Source organism: Mya arenaria, chromosome 3 (genome assembly GCF_026914265.1).
Source record: "Mya arenaria isolate MELC-2E11 chromosome 3, ASM2691426v1".
Lineage (NCBI taxonomy): Eukaryota > Metazoa > Mollusca > Bivalvia > Myida > Myidae > Mya > Mya arenaria.
The window spans coordinates 12,875,647-12,894,637 of NC_069124.1; the positions used below are offsets into that span (position 1 = coordinate 12,875,647).

The 18,991-nt window shown below is 36.2% G+C and overlaps 1 protein-coding gene across 2 annotated transcripts; it reads right to left on the reverse strand.

The window, feature by feature from the left end:
- Window positions 1-5,570: 5,570 nt before the first annotated feature.
- On the reverse strand, window positions 5,571-18,558 carry LOC128228193 (glycine receptor subunit alpha-2-like). 2 transcript variants are annotated; one of them, XM_052939356.1, is made up of 11 exons: window positions 17,638-18,558; window positions 17,162-17,271; window positions 14,359-14,426; window positions 11,845-11,961; window positions 11,193-11,302; window positions 9,412-9,494; window positions 8,707-8,847; window positions 8,193-8,407; window positions 6,858-6,995; window positions 6,618-6,647; window positions 5,571-6,499 (listed from the first exon to the last, which is right to left on the reverse strand). In XM_052939356.1, the coding sequence occupies exons 1-11, from the start codon at window positions 17,721-17,723 to the stop codon at window positions 6,335-6,337; spliced, it is 1,263 nt and encodes a 420-aa protein (XP_052795316.1). In that variant the 5' UTR covers window positions 17,724-18,558; the 3' UTR covers window positions 5,571-6,334. The 2 variants fall into 2 exon arrangements, with proteins under 2 accessions (XP_052795316.1, XP_052795315.1); XM_052939355.1 differs by having other exon boundaries at window positions 8,178-8,407; window positions 17,638-18,557.
- Between the last annotated feature and the right edge of the window lie 433 nt (window positions 18,559-18,991).

Sequence of the window (18,991 nt, forward strand, 5' to 3'; positions counted from 1 at the left end):
AGTTTTTTTATCATAAGAACAGCCCTTTGTGCAATATGTTCTATGACTGGTTCAATAATCATGTATCAATACTTAATAAGTTAATAGGCACTGTTACTGTTATTGATGTAACGAGATGTGACATTTACTCGGTATGCAACTTGGATTAAGCCTGCACATTGCTTGTACCCAAGTCGAAAACGTTATATGGTTCTGGAAAACTGATAGCCATTGGTCATAAAAGACACGTTTCAAACCAAGACTGCGCCACCCCGTACATATTCCAGTGTTTCAAAAGACGGGATGAATCGTCGATTAGTTTATTGTATAACATTTTAGTAACATCTCATTTTATTTACAATGGTATATAACGCACTCATTGAATATTCATCGGCCAATTACAAAAATCATAAGCAGATTTTATTTACCAACTTGTCTGCTAAATATCGCTGTTAGAATAACTTTCCCAAGATCCCGACGATTTAAGGATCAAATGATTGTGTAGTATTTGACATAAATGAACGCTTGCCTCACGTCAGTAACGTTATTATATTCCATGCAAACTAGAGAATGCCACGGAGAAAAAGCGAATAAAATCTGGTTGTTTTATTGCGGAGAAGGACAAACGCATTTCTCTCCAAGACACGTTTTTTGCACACATGTTAGTTTGGCGACGTGTCCAGAAATATCCCTACTATACTTAGGGGACATGGTTTTTTTTCCATAGCTTGTTGGTGATGCGTTTTTGCTCATATTCGGATATTTAAAAACATTTAGGTTAACAAAGATAAAAACACTCTTCCAACACATAAGGTATTCTAGCGTATATTTTTAGTTTATGTTATAATACATGTATGGTTGCTGATTGAAACTGGTGGACTGTTATACACAAATGTATATGGCTACTTTAGCGGATCTCAATTATGTGCCAACCTTTGGTCAAGCAATTAAGTTTTGGAAGTACTGTGGAGTTTCGATTCATGTCAAAAGTTATTCAAATTTCTATACTCATGATGTACTTATGACGCAACATTATGTAAAGTGATATTTTGAATAAAAATTGCAGTTGATTGCTCCCCATAAAAATCATTCAAGAATTGTAGACAAGAGCTGTCATAGACAAATGTCTCCGAGCTGGCCTTGAGGTTAATTTGAATAGATGGTTGTAACTGACATAAACCTGTATGTGTTTTTTATTTAATCGAAGTATATAATCCACGCACATTCTATTCTAAAGTTACAGCTGAGACAGGAATTATTGCTATCAAATTCCCATGCACATGGTATAACATTCACCACCAAGTTTGACCTTCGCCTATAAAATAAGAGCATGAGCGTTATGCGCGGGAAGTCTTCATATGATGCTTTATAAATGAGTGGAAATTGATTAAAACCCCATTCAAAGTTGAAAAGTTATTGCTAAGACATGAATTATTGCAATGAATCCATATTGTATAACATTAAACTCAAAGTGTGACCTTGACTTTTGAGATAAGAGCATGAATTTTATGCACGACACACCTTCCAACGGAGCCTTACAATTGTGTGAAATTTAAATGAAATCTCATCAATTATAATAACGTTTTTGCTTAAGACGAACGAAAACACGGACAAAGGAACGGACAGTGCAATTGCTATATGTCCACACTTCGGGCGCTTAAAAACAATCGATCAACAATAACAAGTTGTTTTACACATGTCTACTGTATTTAGAAAAGTGCTCGAATACTTACGAGTGTTAGAAGATGGCATTTTATGAATAAATAAAACATAACAAATTGAATCATTCAAATCTGCCTTGTTCACATAATTATGCAAATTATATGTCTTGGGTTTTAAAACAGGGACATCATCATCTAAATCGAATCCGTGTCTGTTGAATAATTGATACTGATTGAAGGGAAATTACGTGAGGTCTTTGACAAACATTGTAGTATGTATATTGCAGAGTTTGCCTGGTAACAGACATCATTTGTCAGTCACAAAGGCAGCCACAATAAAACAGAAACTGTTGATTTATTCATGAAATGCATGAAGACCATCCGAGTCTAGAGTGGCTCACTACCCGTGACTAATGGATAAACATAGGTGAGATGCATCGTGGAAAAGAAAGCAAAATGCATTTTCTTATAGTTTCAATAAAACCTTTCTTAGAACATCATTATTTTATTTCAGTTTTGAAAAACAAATATTATAATGTGCTCATTGTTTGATTAAGATAAAACGCATGATTATCGCAGATCTAAACTGTACTGAAAAACTGGCTACATTGATCTACAGGTTTAATATAATGTTTGTCATGATGATATCAAGTATCTCGAAGTATAAACAATTTGAATTGAAGAACTCTTGATATACAAGTATTCAAAACCACTTACAATGAATAAAGCTCTGATAAAAATATATTACTTTTGTTCATACAAAACAGTTGGGGTTTTTCTTCAAATATTTAACAAATTAATGCACTTATCAATTCTAATGGCATTTTCTTGCTCTTTAAATGTTGCCTTTACCATGTTTGAATAGCGTATATTTTGTATTCCTAATTTCAAAATAATGGCAAAACTATACTGGTTTTAGACTTTGTCAAAGAGTATCCGCTGAACATATTCAAAGGCATTTGGGAGTGTTTTGTGTCAGATTTTCTATGGGGCGATTTTTATCCCGTGAATCAATGCCATCCATTTGCCGTACAGTTTTTTTTTTCATCTCGGTCGTGCGTCGAGCCCCGGGCGCTACCTTGGTACTCGCTCTCGATCCTCTTTCATTGAAACAGAGACATTGTGGGCGTATATAAATACATCTTGTTAAAATAGTATGATTGAGTAGTTTGACTCAGTAGCGAATGATGGCTGAGTAATATAGAGTATTAGACATCTGGCTGGTAATAAAATTGTTTGTCTTTTCTTCGAACTTTGAGAGTTATAAAGTAGAATAATCATCTAACTAAATCTTTTAAACTTTAATTTAATGATATTTTGTCTACCCAGTTTTAATAATTTCTTATACATGGCAGCAGTTGATGACAGGATCTTGCTCGACATTGATGTACTCAGGCTTTTACCCATTCTGTCCTTTAGCCTTCTTTGCCACAATGGACTAGGTGAAAATTCATGTGTAAATATGACCAGACAATACTTCTGATTACTTGCATAGTTTACACCCGTTTTCAAACATTCAGAATTACATCGAACAAACGAGAATGATGTTAACGTGCTCTTGAATTTGAAACTGAAATAATATATTTATTTATCCAATAGCGAAACAAACTGTTCACTGAAATAAACCTGACAATATTTAAGAATGACGAGTTTGCACACATACTGCCAAGCATTCGCCCTTATGTGTGCTGACGCCTCCTCCTACGCCAGCATGTGCACACTTTAAGGTATGTCAGCCACTGGTCAGAGACTCGTCGACGGGTTACAGTTAGGACTTGGTATGATCTCTTATTATTGGTGTTTGTTTAAACACAATACACTAGCATTAAGCGTCTCATACTTTGCCTAATAAGGATGTATACTTATAAAATACCCCGAATGGAGAGTGCCTTCCTATCGCGAAATTCCCGTAAGAATAAACACTGTTAACAATTAAGTTTAAAATGATAGAAAATGTGGTATTTGATATCAGTAGTTTTTGCATTTTTCTTAATTTCTTTGTCACACGGGGGAATCGGAAGCTTGGTAATTGGGCGCCAGGTCCACCGTGCTCAAATTTTACGAGATAAAATGGCGGAGGTAACGTTGGCTAGTGGTAGGATAACACTGATTTGTTGTGGAAAACAAGACCAGATGTAAGAAAAATTGTCATAAAAATTAGAGAAATTGAAGTATTATTTTACAAGGATAATGATCTCCTGTTTATACTGTTTCCATGTATGTATTTGGTTTTCTCTACATTGTCGCCGTTTCTCCAATGATTTGCGAAAAACATTTAATTTGGAAAGTATGATCTATGAGCTTTAAAAGTAAGAACAAAACAGCTAAAACACGACCATAAAATGACAAGGCAGTTTCTGTTCGTAGGAAATCTCCTATCTGTAGAGTATGTAGAGTATGTAGATACTTTTTGCTATAATTACCTTGTAATATTGGTACTGACGTTGTTGTTGTTTTCGAAATATATATTGCAACGCTGTATGGCGTGATGGACCTGTCAGATTTTTCTCGGTAACGCTGGTTCTGAGTTAATCACTTATGCAATGCCGTTACGGTTACGGACAAAATCGTTTCGTTATGAAACCACAGTTATGGCGGTAGCATTTAAAAATATGAGTCTAAAGAATGTACGTGAAGTTAGCGGCCTAGCGGCCTAGCGGCGTGAAGTTAGCGGCCTAGCGGCCTAGCGGCCTAGCGGCGTGAAGTTAGCGGCCTAGCGGCGTGAAGTTAGCGGCCTGGCGGCCTAGCGGCCTAGCGGCGTGAAGTTGGCGGCCTAGTGGCCTAGCGGCCTAGGCGGCCTAATTATTTTTTCTATTTCCAAGCAATTGTTAATGCGTTTTTTTTAAACAATGATAAATCAAGGTTTTTTATTCATATAGTTACATAGCGGCCTTAAATTGTTATATATTCAGAATATTTTTCTTTACCTTTTATTCTAAAACAATTTTAAATTACGCTTCAGAGTGATAATTTGTGCATAAAACAGTAAATATATCATTGTTTTAGAAGATCAGGCATGTTTAATGCTTTGAAATAGCTGTCTGCTTTATCGACGCTTTTGAAAAAAACTGTTGATAATCGCTAATAGCTTCAAAGTGTTAATTTGTGCATAAAAACAGTTAATATGTCATTGTTTTAGAAGAAAATGCATGTATACATGCTTTGAAATAGGAAACCATATTAGGCCGCTAGGCCGCTAGGCCGCCAGGCCGCTAACTTCACGCCGCTAGGCCGCTGAAGTGCTCGATCGACTTTTTTGGGGGAAAAAATGAAAAACGCTTTAGAGTGATAATTTGTGCATAAAAACAGTAAATACATCATTGTTTTAGAAGAACAGGCATGTTAAATGCTTTGAAATAGCTGACTGCTTTATCGACGTTTTTGGAAAAAAACTGTTGATAATCGCTTCAATGTGTTAATTTGTGCATAAAAACAGTTAAAATGTCATTGTTTTAGAAGAAAATGCATGTATACATGCTTTGAAATAGGATTCAATTTAGGCCACTAGGCCGTTAGACCGCTAATTTCACGCCGCTATGCCGCTAGGTCGCTGAAGTGCTTGATCGACTTTTTTGAAAAAAAGTTGAAAAACGCTTCAGAGTGATAATTTGTGCATAAAACAGTTAATTTAAAATTGTTATAGAATAAAAGGTAAAGAAAAATATTCTGAATTGAAAACAATTTAAGGCCGCTATGTAACTATATGAATAAAAAACCTTGATTTATCATTGTTTTTAAAAAAAAACGCATTAACAATTGCTTGGAAATAGAAAAAATAATTAGGCCGCCAGGCCGCTAGGCCGCTAGGCCGCCAACTTCACGCCGCTAGGCCGCTAGGCCGCTAGGCCGCTAGGCCGCTTACTTCACGCCGCTAGGCCGCTAGGCCGCTAACTTCACGTACATGTCTAACGAATAGGATATTTCTGTTGTTGTGTTTTATTGCAAAAAGTAACCAAACAAATCGATCGTGACAACTATAACTAACACAGTTACTGACTGTAATACAGCATGAGTACAAATACGTGCTCAAACAAAACATAAGAATAAAGTAATGCAAAACATATGCGACAAGTGTAAAAGTTGCATATATTTGACTAGTACAAATGTATATAAAATGGCTCGTGTGAAGCAATTGTAGTAGCTGCATATTATTGCTTGTGGAATGGATAGAAATGATATTCTCTGTGATGTGAAATAGTTGAATTTATGAAATATTTAAAGGAAACAATAAATACATCTAGAATAAAATTATCAACGAAATACGTAAAGTAACTTGTAAGGGAAATGTGTACTCACAAATTTAAATTGTATAACAAACATGGACATATGATCAAGGTACATATTGCACTTTTGATTGAGCAATATTCTAACAGTTGCAGCAAACGGGACTATACATGCACCTACATGAAACAAACTCCGTCTTTGTGCTACAAGCACAAATAGTAATTTCATTATCGACAAGTTATTGCCATGTAGGAGTTACAGAACTGTATCATAGGGACCGTAGACTCCCAATTTATCAGTATTTGACTTCTGACTGTTCACTATTTTATCCAATTTTATCCAAAATGGTAGCTTGAATCCATATGTCATTCCCATGAGATCCGATGAATTGCCGATATAGTTTTCCAACTAGGAGTATGTTTAACGATGGACTTTACGTGATTCCACAGAAAGGTTTCGAAGAACGGGCCTCAAGAACTATTGGTGGGGTGTGGCACAAATGAGTAGTAGGTCCAGAACACGATGTTAAACACGACGAAGGCGACCGGAAAGAGAAAACGCGAGATTTTGTCCACCCGCCGGGCCGCAATGTTACCGACGCTCTTTCCGGCTGGGCCACCCTGCTTCATATTGTCCTGCAAAACAAGATGAATTTGTCTTTAATAAGAACAACAATGTTAGCCGTTGGGCTTAGTTGAAATACAGTTGAAATGATGAGTACTACGATATGTAAATACGAGTTAAATCACTTACCTTATTACTTTCCGGGCGTTCTTTTGTCAACTGCAAAGTAAGACAATTATTTTACTCGGCGTGTAAACTTGTAAGCTAAAATTTTCCGCTGTCCATAAATCCAAGACGTTTAAATTCGATTCGTTTACAAATATTGATATAATTGCTAGCATTAATATCAATACGAGTGACTAGAGGAAAAATGTTAATATATTTCAAAGTTGCCATCGACTGTAATCCACACCCCATCCATTTACGTACTGGTTGTAGTTCTATGGGTCGGTCCTGTTTACGTGAATGCCCCTTCTGTGCACCACGTGCCACAACGTTAACGTACGAGTATTCGATCAACGCCACAAACACGAATATCAGACACGTAAACATCCACACGTCTATAGCCTGCAAAGGTTAAGCGAACTTGAATATCAGACACGTAAACATCCACACGTCTATACCTGCAAAGGTTAAGCGAACTTGAATATCAGACACGAAAACATCCACACGTCTATAGCCTGCAAATGGGTATGCGAACTTGAATATCAGGCAGGTAAACATCCAAACGTCTATAGGCGGCAAAGGGTAAGTGAACTTGAATATTACACAGGTAAACATCCACACGTCTATAGGCGGCAAAGGGTAAGTGAACTTGAATATTAGACAGGTAAACATACACACGTCTATAGCCTGCAAAGGGTAAGTGAACTTGAATATTAGACAGGTAAACATCCACACGTCTATAGCCTGCAAAGGTTAAGTAAACCTGAATATTAGACAGGTAAACATCCACACGTATATAACCTGCAAAGGTTAAGTAAACCTGAATATTAGACAGGTAAACATCCACACGTCTATAGCCTGCAAAGGGTAAGTGAACTTGAATATTAGACAGGTAAACATCCACACGTATATAACCTGCAAAGGTTAAGTAAACCTGAATATTAGACAGGTAAACATCCACACGTCTATAGCCTGCAAAGGGTAAGTGAACTTGAATATTAGACAGGTAAACATCCACACGTCTATGGGCGGCAAAGGGTAAGTGAACTTGAATATCAGACACGTAAACATCCACACGTCATGCAGAGGGTAAAACCAACTCGAATGTGGTATTGAAATGCCGCAAAGAGCAATTAAACTTTGGTAAAATATTAATGATATTATCTTTTAGTATACCGTCAAAAAAGATAATGCAATGAAATGAAATGAAATGGCGCTTAACGCAGTTGCAACAGAATCCATTGATGATGTTGTTTGTAAGTGGACAAATTGTTACACAAGAAAGGAAATAAGGGAAGTGGAAATGCTTAAGCCGGAGATCTACTGGTTTAATAAAATTCTGGCAGAAAGCAATCGGTTAAAACATGTCCTGATAACTTGAGTTTATTTAAAGGGTTAAAGACATTTTTGGTTACTATCCGAAACAAGCTTACACTTTCATGAGGGCATTACATGCTCCGGAAAAATAAACAGACATTCTCTCAAAATTATCAAAATAGTTTGTTCAGTAAAAACGATTGCAACGCAGTAAGCTTACTATGACAAAAATTAAGGCAAAATTATAATAAGCGAAAAACACACAACCTTAACATATGAGACCTGCGGGAGCGACTGGAGTGCGCCGGAACTCTGGGTCGTCATGGTTAGGACAGTAAGGACGCCAAGTGAGATTCGGGCGGGGACTGCGTCGTGGTCCACCCAGAAGGAGACCCAGGAGAGCACCACGATCAGGATGGACGGCACAAACACCTGGACGATGTAGTAGCCCACCTTCCGGTTCAGTTGGATGAAGCCCTGGATACAAGCGAACTGGTCTGGAATATGGAAGATCAGGATCGTGTTTTAAAATACGTTTCATTGTATGTGTTTTTTCGACAGTCACTGCAGACTGCTTAGAGCACTAATTCAATTGCCGCCTATATATATATTAGTTAATTCTTAAATTGAAATGTCTGCTTGTGATAATTTAAAAATTAGTATTACAGTTAAAAATATATGGTCGGGCTAATGGCAATGTGCTTCAATATAAAAGTTGAGCTGGGCAAAATAATGTCCAATCTGCCCGGTTCTAAGATGCATTTTAAAAATGTTGAAACTAAGGCGCTGCCATTACTTTCACCATAGCTTTCCTTGCACGACTCGGTGAAGGCATTGTCAACCACTTCGGCGCCAAACTGTGGCATTTCCGCGTGGTTTAGGTGCACAGGGTGAGGCCCTTCCCATCGGTAGATAACGTTTTCTGTTGTGTATGCGTCTGGAATAGGTCATTGAACATTCGTTAGTAATAAAAATAGAAATAAAAACGTGTATAAAAACTTTATACATTGTATTTCGAACTGTATAATTATATTTAGAAAGAACGTTTTAAAATAAAGAATGAACATTGAACAATTTTTGTTTAATAACATAAAGAGTTCTAACAAGTTTAAGTGGACACTTAGAGAGTTCTCCGTAGCGTTACGCTACAATAAACACATATCCTCTATATAATTTACAGCGTCTCTTGACACCATAAGCAATACTAAAGGAAGGGCCGTAACTAATGGGTTTTTTTATATACTTGGCCCAACCCTTTTGCATATATGATTATTATTTAAATCCAAATATCGATCTTACTACACAATTATTTTTCTGTTTATAATCAATATCTCGAAATCTACTGTTTTTTAGTTAGTCTGGCGAAATTGAGAATTATTACTTATATTCCGAATGTCCTTATGACTAAGTTTATTGGCATCTAGGCTTTAATAAAAGTATATTGCAATTTATATGTACTTATTTGTGCTAACTGAACCACAGGTCATTCCTACATACTTACAGCTAGCCAGGACAATAGGACAGATCTGGACATCCATGGGGTATTTGTGTAATTGCATAGAACAACTCAGTGTCAGAGACAACCTGAAATATACCATATAAGAGTATGTTTCGTTGGAGGGACAAAAAATGAGGTTTGACAGAACACATTGAAAGAAATGTAACCAAAATTAATTATGCCTCCCCTTCGACTGAAGTGAGACACTGTTATTGTCAATATTCTTATTTAAATGTTTTCCCTTTCCTGAAACAAAGACATACTGTTTTTACAGAACGTATTATATTATTTATCAATCATTTTGTCCGGATTAGAACTCGAAAATTTTAGGAGTTGATTGAAACTTCGAAAAAAAGATAGATTACAATGTAACGTTGTGAAGTTTGCAAGAATTATACCTCTTGGATACTTTATTACAAAGTAATGTCGCCTTGTTCATTCGTTTTATGAAGTAAACTTTGACCACGCACGTATTTATTCGAAGGATTAAATTTATACTGTAAAATTGTTGTAAACAGTGAAAAATAAACTTTTGTCCACACTGTTATATAGTATTATACTGTTATAGAGTTATCTCCCCTTGTTTTATTAGTTTTCTTACACGCTTGTAAAACTGGTAGGAAATTCTAGGAAATGTATGAAACCTCGCACATTGATAGGTCTTAGCTGAATAATTGTGTAGTGCTTTCTTTGTCAGTTACTGTCTTGCACTAAACACGCGATGTGGAGTTGCACACAGAAAAGTGCAGAAAATTGGCACTTGGGGCACATTTGTGCATTTTTTTACCGTGTACTTTGAACTTATTATCATTCTTTTGCATATCTAAAGTAGGTGAAATAAATGTCAGTTTTGATATAATTATGAATAAAATATAAATTGCAGAAAAAAGGCTTCTTTTATGTTTTATATGTTCGTTAACTTTTTGCAATAACAGATGCGCGGCCGATATCCTTATTTAACAATTTTGCCAAAACTTTCTTCTCTGTTTTCAGGAAATGGTCACCAAGAAAACTCCAGGGAAATATACGCCTTTTCCTTATCTCCCATTTTCGACGAGAAAGAAGACTATTGTTTGAGACGACCGTTTATCAGCGAAAAGTACCTATACATTTGTAAATTTCTAGACGGAAACAGTTATTTGACAATTTTGCTATTTTAAATTATTATCAGCGGATAATTTCCCCAGAGCCGGTTCTTGACATATATTTCATTTAAAAATCAATGTTCCCGTTTGCACGAGTTTCCAATCATTTGCTGTATATAGAGTAAAACAATATATATCTATTTTATAAACAAATACATGTACTATCATGATAATTTCAAGATGATGCCACCTTATCAATTCACTTGTCGTACGATCGCTTTTTCGAATCCAAACCTTAGTAGTTTTAATATATAGTTCGAGACTAAAAGCTTGGTCAATTGAACAAAGTTTGTTTGATTTAACTAGTAACAAAGTTCAATAAAGACATCTAGATTTTACGATACGATGTCGTACACTAGTTTCCAAGATGGTCCCTTAGATTGCATGCGTTAAGACAGTTCAAAGTATGGACAAAAATACAACTGGTGGTTTCCACATTCAGATTACATCAAAACCTTTTTAAATGTCCCAGATACACTATTGTACTATGATGAAAGTGTATTTTTCTCCATATTTCTGTAAGCAGTCTTGTCAGAAGTCATGTGGTCTATATCAATATTTGAAAAATTGTATAGGTAACACCTAATTATGTTTTGAGTATATATGTACATGTAATATTGGTGTATGTTTATTTGATACCTTATGCTATAGAGCACGGTGCCGTTCTTATAGAGATGCATCATCTTGTTTGGCACTGTCACGTCGTGCACTCTCGCCTTCTTCTCGTTCGGGAAGAAAGTGTCTGGAACCTAAATCATGATGCGGATATAGCTAAACTAAATGCATATTTATTTACAACTGATGGAAAATTAATTGAAGAAGATGATGATGCAAAAAAGGATAAAGACAAAGAAGAGAATATAATCAACTATTTTGAAAAGCAGGAAGGAAAAGGAAAAGGAGAAATGTATAAGAGGACAATGCTAATTATGGAAAGAGACAAGAAGTACGGGAAGCGCTATGAATGGAAAGAATATACATCTGAATAAGACATTGGAAGAGACGTACACGGCAAACAATGATATGACGCAGGAAAAATGGTAAGAAAATTGAAAGGGAAATGAACGGAAACATGGACTGGAAGAAGGTAGAGACATATGTAATGAAAAGAAGAGGAGGCCAATGGGCGGAAGAGGTTAGATAGTAGGGAATATTTCAAGAATGATCAAGATTTGGTTGAGGAGGCAGGATGCTGTTCTGACGAAAACAAAGGACTTGAATAGGAAGAAAACCAGATGGGGGAGAATGGTGGAATGGAACATTAAAGGTTTGTTTTTCATCATAAACGTACCCACACACTGTCCATTATCTTGTTGTCCAGTTCGAGCCAGGGCAGCTCGGAGGTGTTCCCGTACTTCAGCCGCTTGTCTTCCCACTTCTGACGCAAGAAGATGTCCATAGAATACTCCTGTAATTATTACGTTAATGACAAAATATTAACTTCTGGTTTAAATGGTGTTGTCGCTATTGTTGTTATCGCTGTTATTTTTTGTTGTTGTGGTGGTGGTGATGTTGTTGCTGATGTTGTTGTGGTTGTAGTTGTTGCTGTTGTTGTCGTCCTTGTCGTTGTTGTTGTTTTTGTTGCGAAGTAGAAAGATTGCCCTTAAATATTTTAATGACAGAAACTACACTACATTCTAAATAGCCAGTCTGTTGTTTTGCTTCTTTGATAAGTTTATGTGAGTTTTTACGTAGCAAAACGTTTTCTCGTATTTGTCATGAATTTATAATCCTCAGCGGCATTGCTGTAAATGTTTAAGATAATATCGCATATGCGCATGCGCACCAGAAGCGATAGTACGATGATGAAAACACGACAGTACGATGATAAAAACGCGATAGTACTATAATGAAAAAAACGACAGGACGATGATGAAAACGTGATAGTATGATGATGAAAACGCGACAGTACGATGATGAAAACGCGATAGTACGATGATGAAAACACGACAGTACGATAGTGCGATGATAAAAACTCGAAATCACGATATTACGATGGTGAAAACGCGAAAATACGATGATGAAAACACGATAGTATATCGCATTATCATCATAGTACTGTCGCATTATCATGTCAAATAACAGGTTGGTGACATATAATAGGAAATTTACTTATTATGAAAACAATTTGATACGAGTATCCGGATAGTATTCGAATACTTGATACGAATATCCGGATACCGATTTGGTATCCGGTTTCCATCCCTAGTTTTTATCATCGTACTTTCGAGTAACGCGTTTCAGATCAACATATTCACAGGCGATGGCCCTAACGACATTCCGTTCATTTAACATACTAAAAGTATAGAACAATCACATGGTGCAAAATGAGATTTTCGGGGTAAAATGTTGGAAAAAAATGAATAAAAATGAGAATTTCTGGATTTTGCCAATAACTTTGTCTAATTTTACAATAAAATTACCAGAAACACTGTATTTAATAGATCTTATATTACAGTATAATATATCTAAAGTATAGAAACACCGTATTTTGTGAAATATGTATTTTGGGGTAAAATGTTCAAAAAATAAATGAAAATGAGAATTTATGAAATTTGCCAATAACTTTGTCAAATTTTGCAATAAAATCACCAGAATTACTTATTTTATAGGTATTATATTACAGTTTAACAAACCTAAAGTAAAGAAACCAAATATTTTGTGAAATGAGATTTTTGGGGTAAAATGTTTGAAAACTTGAATACAATGAGAATTTCTAGAATTTTCCAAGGACTTAGTCAAATTTGGCAATCAAATTACCAGAATTACTGTAGCTAATAAATATAAAATTACAGAATAACCTCTAAGGTATATATACAATGTAATGAGTGAAATGTGATTTTTTGCAGTTAAATGTTTGAAAATTAGATTTAAATAAAAAAAAAAAATGCACCGTTGGGTTTTTCTATACTTTGTTCCCCACACACAGCAGATATCCAACGACACAAATATGAAAATATCATTTCTGTGCATTTTTTCCCTTATTTGCATGTTTAGCCATAGGGTCACTGGACTAGTTGGCGTTTGTGTGTTCGCCAATGTTAAAGAGTTAACACTCCGACGACGCCAGGCGCTACTAATGCTATCATAGTAACCAGACTTATCTATTGTTCGAAAAAAAAGCCAAACACCATTAATGTTGCCAGACGTTAACGTAAATAAGTTTTATGTGGCTGAAAGCTTTTGCTATGAATTATTATGTATTCCCACTAGACAGTTTTTGCATTAACTTACTGGACACCAACATCAAATTTGTTTCGTGTGTATAAGCTTACTGATACGTCAGTACACTCGGAACTCCTCGGCCATTTTCTATCAAAAACAACCTCGAATGTATGCCGATACATCAGTAGAAATAGTTCGTAAACTTTTAAATAATAATATAAATTGATTGCATTGTTTTAACGTGTATTTTGTATATCTAAGTTTAAATTGATTGCCCGTAAAGTGAATAATTGCTTAAATCATTAAAATTCCCAAGAGTAAATATCACTAAGTTTAACTGCTTAATTGAAATTACTATGCGATCTACTTGCGGTGTAGTTAAATGTTAAGAGTTCTGACATTGCTAACCGTCCATATACATCCGAGGTTGTTCTAAAGGAAAAATGGTCGAGAAGTTCCGAATAACGTCAATAAGCGCCAGGATCAGATGCAAGCGTCTACATTACACGTGTCTTGGTTTGTATACTCCGATGTGATAACATCATAACTACCAAATTATTTTAAAACCACTTTGAAGAAAAAACATGTAGAATACATTTTTAAATGCTGTATCATAGTTGAAGCAATGTGGACGTCTTACCATGGAAGTCTCGGTAACGGAGTAAATGTTCTGTATCAGGATTCGGACACGGACTTCAGTAGGCACGTCTAAAAGAAGAAACCATGTTTGGAAGCTTAAAAAAATGACATATTCTTGTCTATATACGTGTCAAGTAAAGCGAATGTACTAGTTATATTGTCTAACTAGCTCTCAAACATCAGTTATTTGGTGATTGTTCATAAAACAAATAACTGCAGTTAAACGACTTGGGAGTTTTTGCTGTCAATGAAATCTGTGAGAGTACAAACAAAGAGAGAATTTCAAATTGCAACAGTACTGTGACATATTCCTTAAGACAATTTACAACAAAACTCCTATCACTTCCTTCTCATTCATCAGAGGTTTGATAATGGCGTATTTAACGCATGGCATCATCGTAAATAAGTAGACAAGGTCTAAACTATATACATATAGACAATAAAGATAAGTTTGAGGCAAGAGAATTTGTCCAAGCCAGCGGTTCATAGACAACCAAAACATCCGACACTGCGGCGCAATATCTTGTTAATAGTTTACAGTTTCATTCTGCTAATAATGATAAGCAAACCACAGAATATTGCGTCAGCAAACACTTGACGGTTGTAAATGTTTAGTACGCTCTAGAGTTGCAATGAGCTTTCTTTGCCATGAATATAAATATTTACAACTAATAGTTTCATAAAAAAATGAGGGGAACAATATAAACCGGAGAATCCCATTATACATTATTGCAAAATCAAACAGAAGTTAAGTGAACGTCAAGTCAAGCCTTTCTCAACAGTACTCGAATTAAGGATCATTATCGTAATATGTTTCTAATATGATTATGCAATGTAATACACGAGGGTGGTTTGTATATACAAAGGTCGCCAGTAATAGTGCATATATACTAGGTCGAGAAACAGTTAAACTGCACTGTAACGACGATTTTTGGCACAAAAGAAAGTCGGCGGTATTCATTACTGGGCCAATAAGGTAGCTACAAACTGTGATGTTGCAGGGGCGGATGCAAATAAAGAATCGCACAAAAAAGGATTCCATTGTCTACGGTGTCGGCGTTATCGTACTCATGTAAATTGCTGCAGTGCAAGCAGTTTTCGATCGGATGGAATCTCAAGATGATATTTGCATTCATCATAGCGGCAATCCATTAACTTGCAGTTTAGTGGTATTCATTTAGCCCAATTTTCAAACTAAGAAATAACAAGAGATGTTTGTCAACCATTATGCCCCCCCCCCTCCTGAGCGCCATGTTGTCAGGATTATATGGACATTTGAATGAAATATGCATAGACCGAAATGACAGCTGATTTGTCACTGATAACGGATGCCGTTGGGGCAGTTTTAAGATTAGGACCATTCAAAGTGTGAGAATAGAGTGTGGCCATCTACTGGTCAGGCACAGCCTCCAAGTCAAGTATGAGGGCCATCGGTGCAGACATTGTCATATTATCACTCGGACAACATTTGACCATTCAAGGTCACTTTGACCTTGACCTTTGGACCGATGACCCCCAAAAACAATACGGGTCATCGACTGGTCAGGCCCAACCACCAAGTCAAGTTTGAGGGCCATGGGTGCAGGCATTGTCAAGTTATCACATGGACAACCTTTTACCATTCAAGGTCACTGCGACCTTGACCTTTGACCCGATTACCCCCAAAAACAATAGGGGTCATCTACTGGTCAGGCCCAACCTCCAAGTAAAATTTGAGGGCCAAGGATGCAGGCATTGTAAAATTATCACTCGGACAACCTTTAACCATTCAAGGTCACTGTGACCTTGACCTTTGGCCTGATGACCCCCAAAAACAATAGGGGTCACCTACCGGTCAGGCCCAACTTCCATATCAAGTTTGATGATCATAGGTCTAGGCATTGTTGAGTTATCACTCGGACAAGCTTTACAATTCCTTTCCCATTCAAGGTCACTGTGACCTTGACCTTTGACCCGATGAGCCCTTAAATCAATAGGGGTCATCTACTAGTCTGGCCCAACATTCATGTCGAGTTTGGTGACCATACGTCCAGGGATTGTTGAGTTATCACTCGGCCAAGCTTTGGTCTACCGACGGACCGACCGACCTACCGACCGACATGTGCAAAGCAATATACCCCTCTTCTTCGAAGGGGGGCATAATAAATAAATCAAACAAAACGTGCAAGCCATTATTTATATACTCCTGAGACTTTTTGCGTTTAAAAGTTGTGGGTTGGCTGCGTGTTCGATTATTGATAGAAATTGATGTTGCCTATGGTTTTATTATAAAAAAGGCCAAAGACAAAATGTTTTGGTTAGGGTTATATCCTTGGAGAATGGTGTTAAAGTGACACTCTTATTCAAAATCAATACATACACATACACATGTATAACAACCATCAATTTTGACTGATAAACCTTTAACTACTTACTAAAAAAATGCATTTATGGAAAATATTTATTACTGATAACAACATTGTAACCGTGTATTTAAAAGCAGAAAGCGCAAAAATATTAAATGATTGGTGAATGCTAAAAAAATTACTTAAGTTTAAACTTTATTTAATTTAAATAAAAATTAGATAATAATAATAATAATAATAATAATAATAATAATAATAATAATAATAATTTTTATACCAACTGGCTAAAAACGGTAGGGACGGTGCCTATTTCGAAGATAGGGTCGGGTAACCCGAGCCGAATGTATTTTATGAGGCCTTAAGACAGCACAAGGCGCCAGTCGTTAAATCTTAATTTTACGTTGCTTCATGAAAATATGTTTCAAATGTTAGTTTTTGTTTAAGAAATATGCATATAACCTAGTTCGAAGTCTGGTGCGATGCTGGAGTCATACTTGAGGCGGTTGGCGTCATGATTTCCGGAAGTTCCGTCCTCCTTCAGACCCAGAAGGGAGTTAAGCGTCGCCTGTCTAAAAAAGAAGGGTTTGTTGAAACCAACAATTTTAAATGTACATTTGTTTTACGTGTTTACATTTGTTATATAAAGTAACTTGTAAGGCGAGTTTGTCTATTGGTGTACGGTGTTGTCCGCCTCTCACAAAAGAAGTTTTTGATTCTAATCCAACATTATTTTCCATGGCCTCTTCAAATAGACACCTTGGGCTCGTATTGCCATCAGTATAATCTTATGATCGACTTTGTACCCAGAAAAGCTTTTTTTAACATTACCAGTCACTAGTGTTGCACTGTCGAGGATTCTAAATGAAACTTAATCGTTCGTTTATACTACACATGGTTATACAATATACAGTTTGGTTGTAGAAGTGTCACAATACCTAGATAAACTCTCCGCATTAAGAAAGGCACTGAACACAATCTCAGAAACAACCAGCAGTAGGGAACTCGTAAATCCTGGAATCATTCTGCCACCGTACAATTTTGTCGTCTGCAAGTACACGATGCCGTCTGCACCGGGATCCTTGCAGAATCGTTTCAGCAGATTTCATAAAGGATATCCGAAAGAACAAGTAATGAATATTTTATTTCAAGAGCAACGACTGCAAGTAACAATAGTGTGCTATTTAATTTCACTGGTATCTAATTTCACACTTTCTGAAATGATTTTTTATGTACTACACTACATCTCTGCCAGAGCAGATTCGTTTTGCGCGGATCAATTGAGCTTTATCCAAGATGCCTTACATACCGAGTAATTGGAAACATCTTGTACCAACAATAACTGCAGTGTGTCTAAACTAACTGTTGTACTTCAATATTGAACCTTTAATATCCATATTGTAAACACGGTTAGTGTTGCCATGAACAACTCATTTTACTAGCTAAAACCTTTAATGGTGTTTCAGTTGCATTAATCCAAATCAATATACAAATGTATAACGTTATTGGTGTTTCTGGAAAATAGCCATAGGTCACGTTATAACCTTCCCTAAGGAACTCATTTCCAAGTAAACCTGAGCCGCACCGAACATGTTGCAGTTTTTTTTTCCAAAGCCGGGTAATATCGTTCATAAATTCATTGTATAATTTAATAATACCAAATTCTTACGCACTAATTTGAATTATCATCCATCACTTCCAGAATATTTTAGCTGGTTTTACTTATAAACTCTAGCAAAATATAACGGTAAGCAGTACTTTTCCAAGATTCTGCCGAAATAGTTTTAAGGATGAAATAATTATTCTGACAGCTACATAATGTCACAGAGAAAAACATAATAGTAGATGATGTGGTTTCATTTAGTGAGGACACACATTTCTCCCACCTCAGATAAGTAGATCCATTAATTTAACCATGCTAGAAATTCTTATCTTGCCCACGGGCGAAGATAAAATGCCCGTATGGAACTCCTTTTTAATGGTCACCACATTGTAATAACCTCCCTTGTTGAAGACTGTCGTCTGTAGCATCGGAAGCTCTCTACATCTTCGAAACTCATCTTGGGTGTTATGAGCTTAAACTCCCGACGTTCTGGAGTGTGTTTTTTTTTTCGCAAGTGGCACCAAAAAAACAGTAGGGTCGGCGATATTTTCCAGGTAGGGTCAGGTGACCCGAACCACACAATTTATTTTTTTAGGCCATGGTGAAAAAATTTGCGTTTGGATATGCGATAAATCGTGGTTGTCATGGGTATGCGCGCAGTGATTCAGATTATGTTAATAGACAAATCG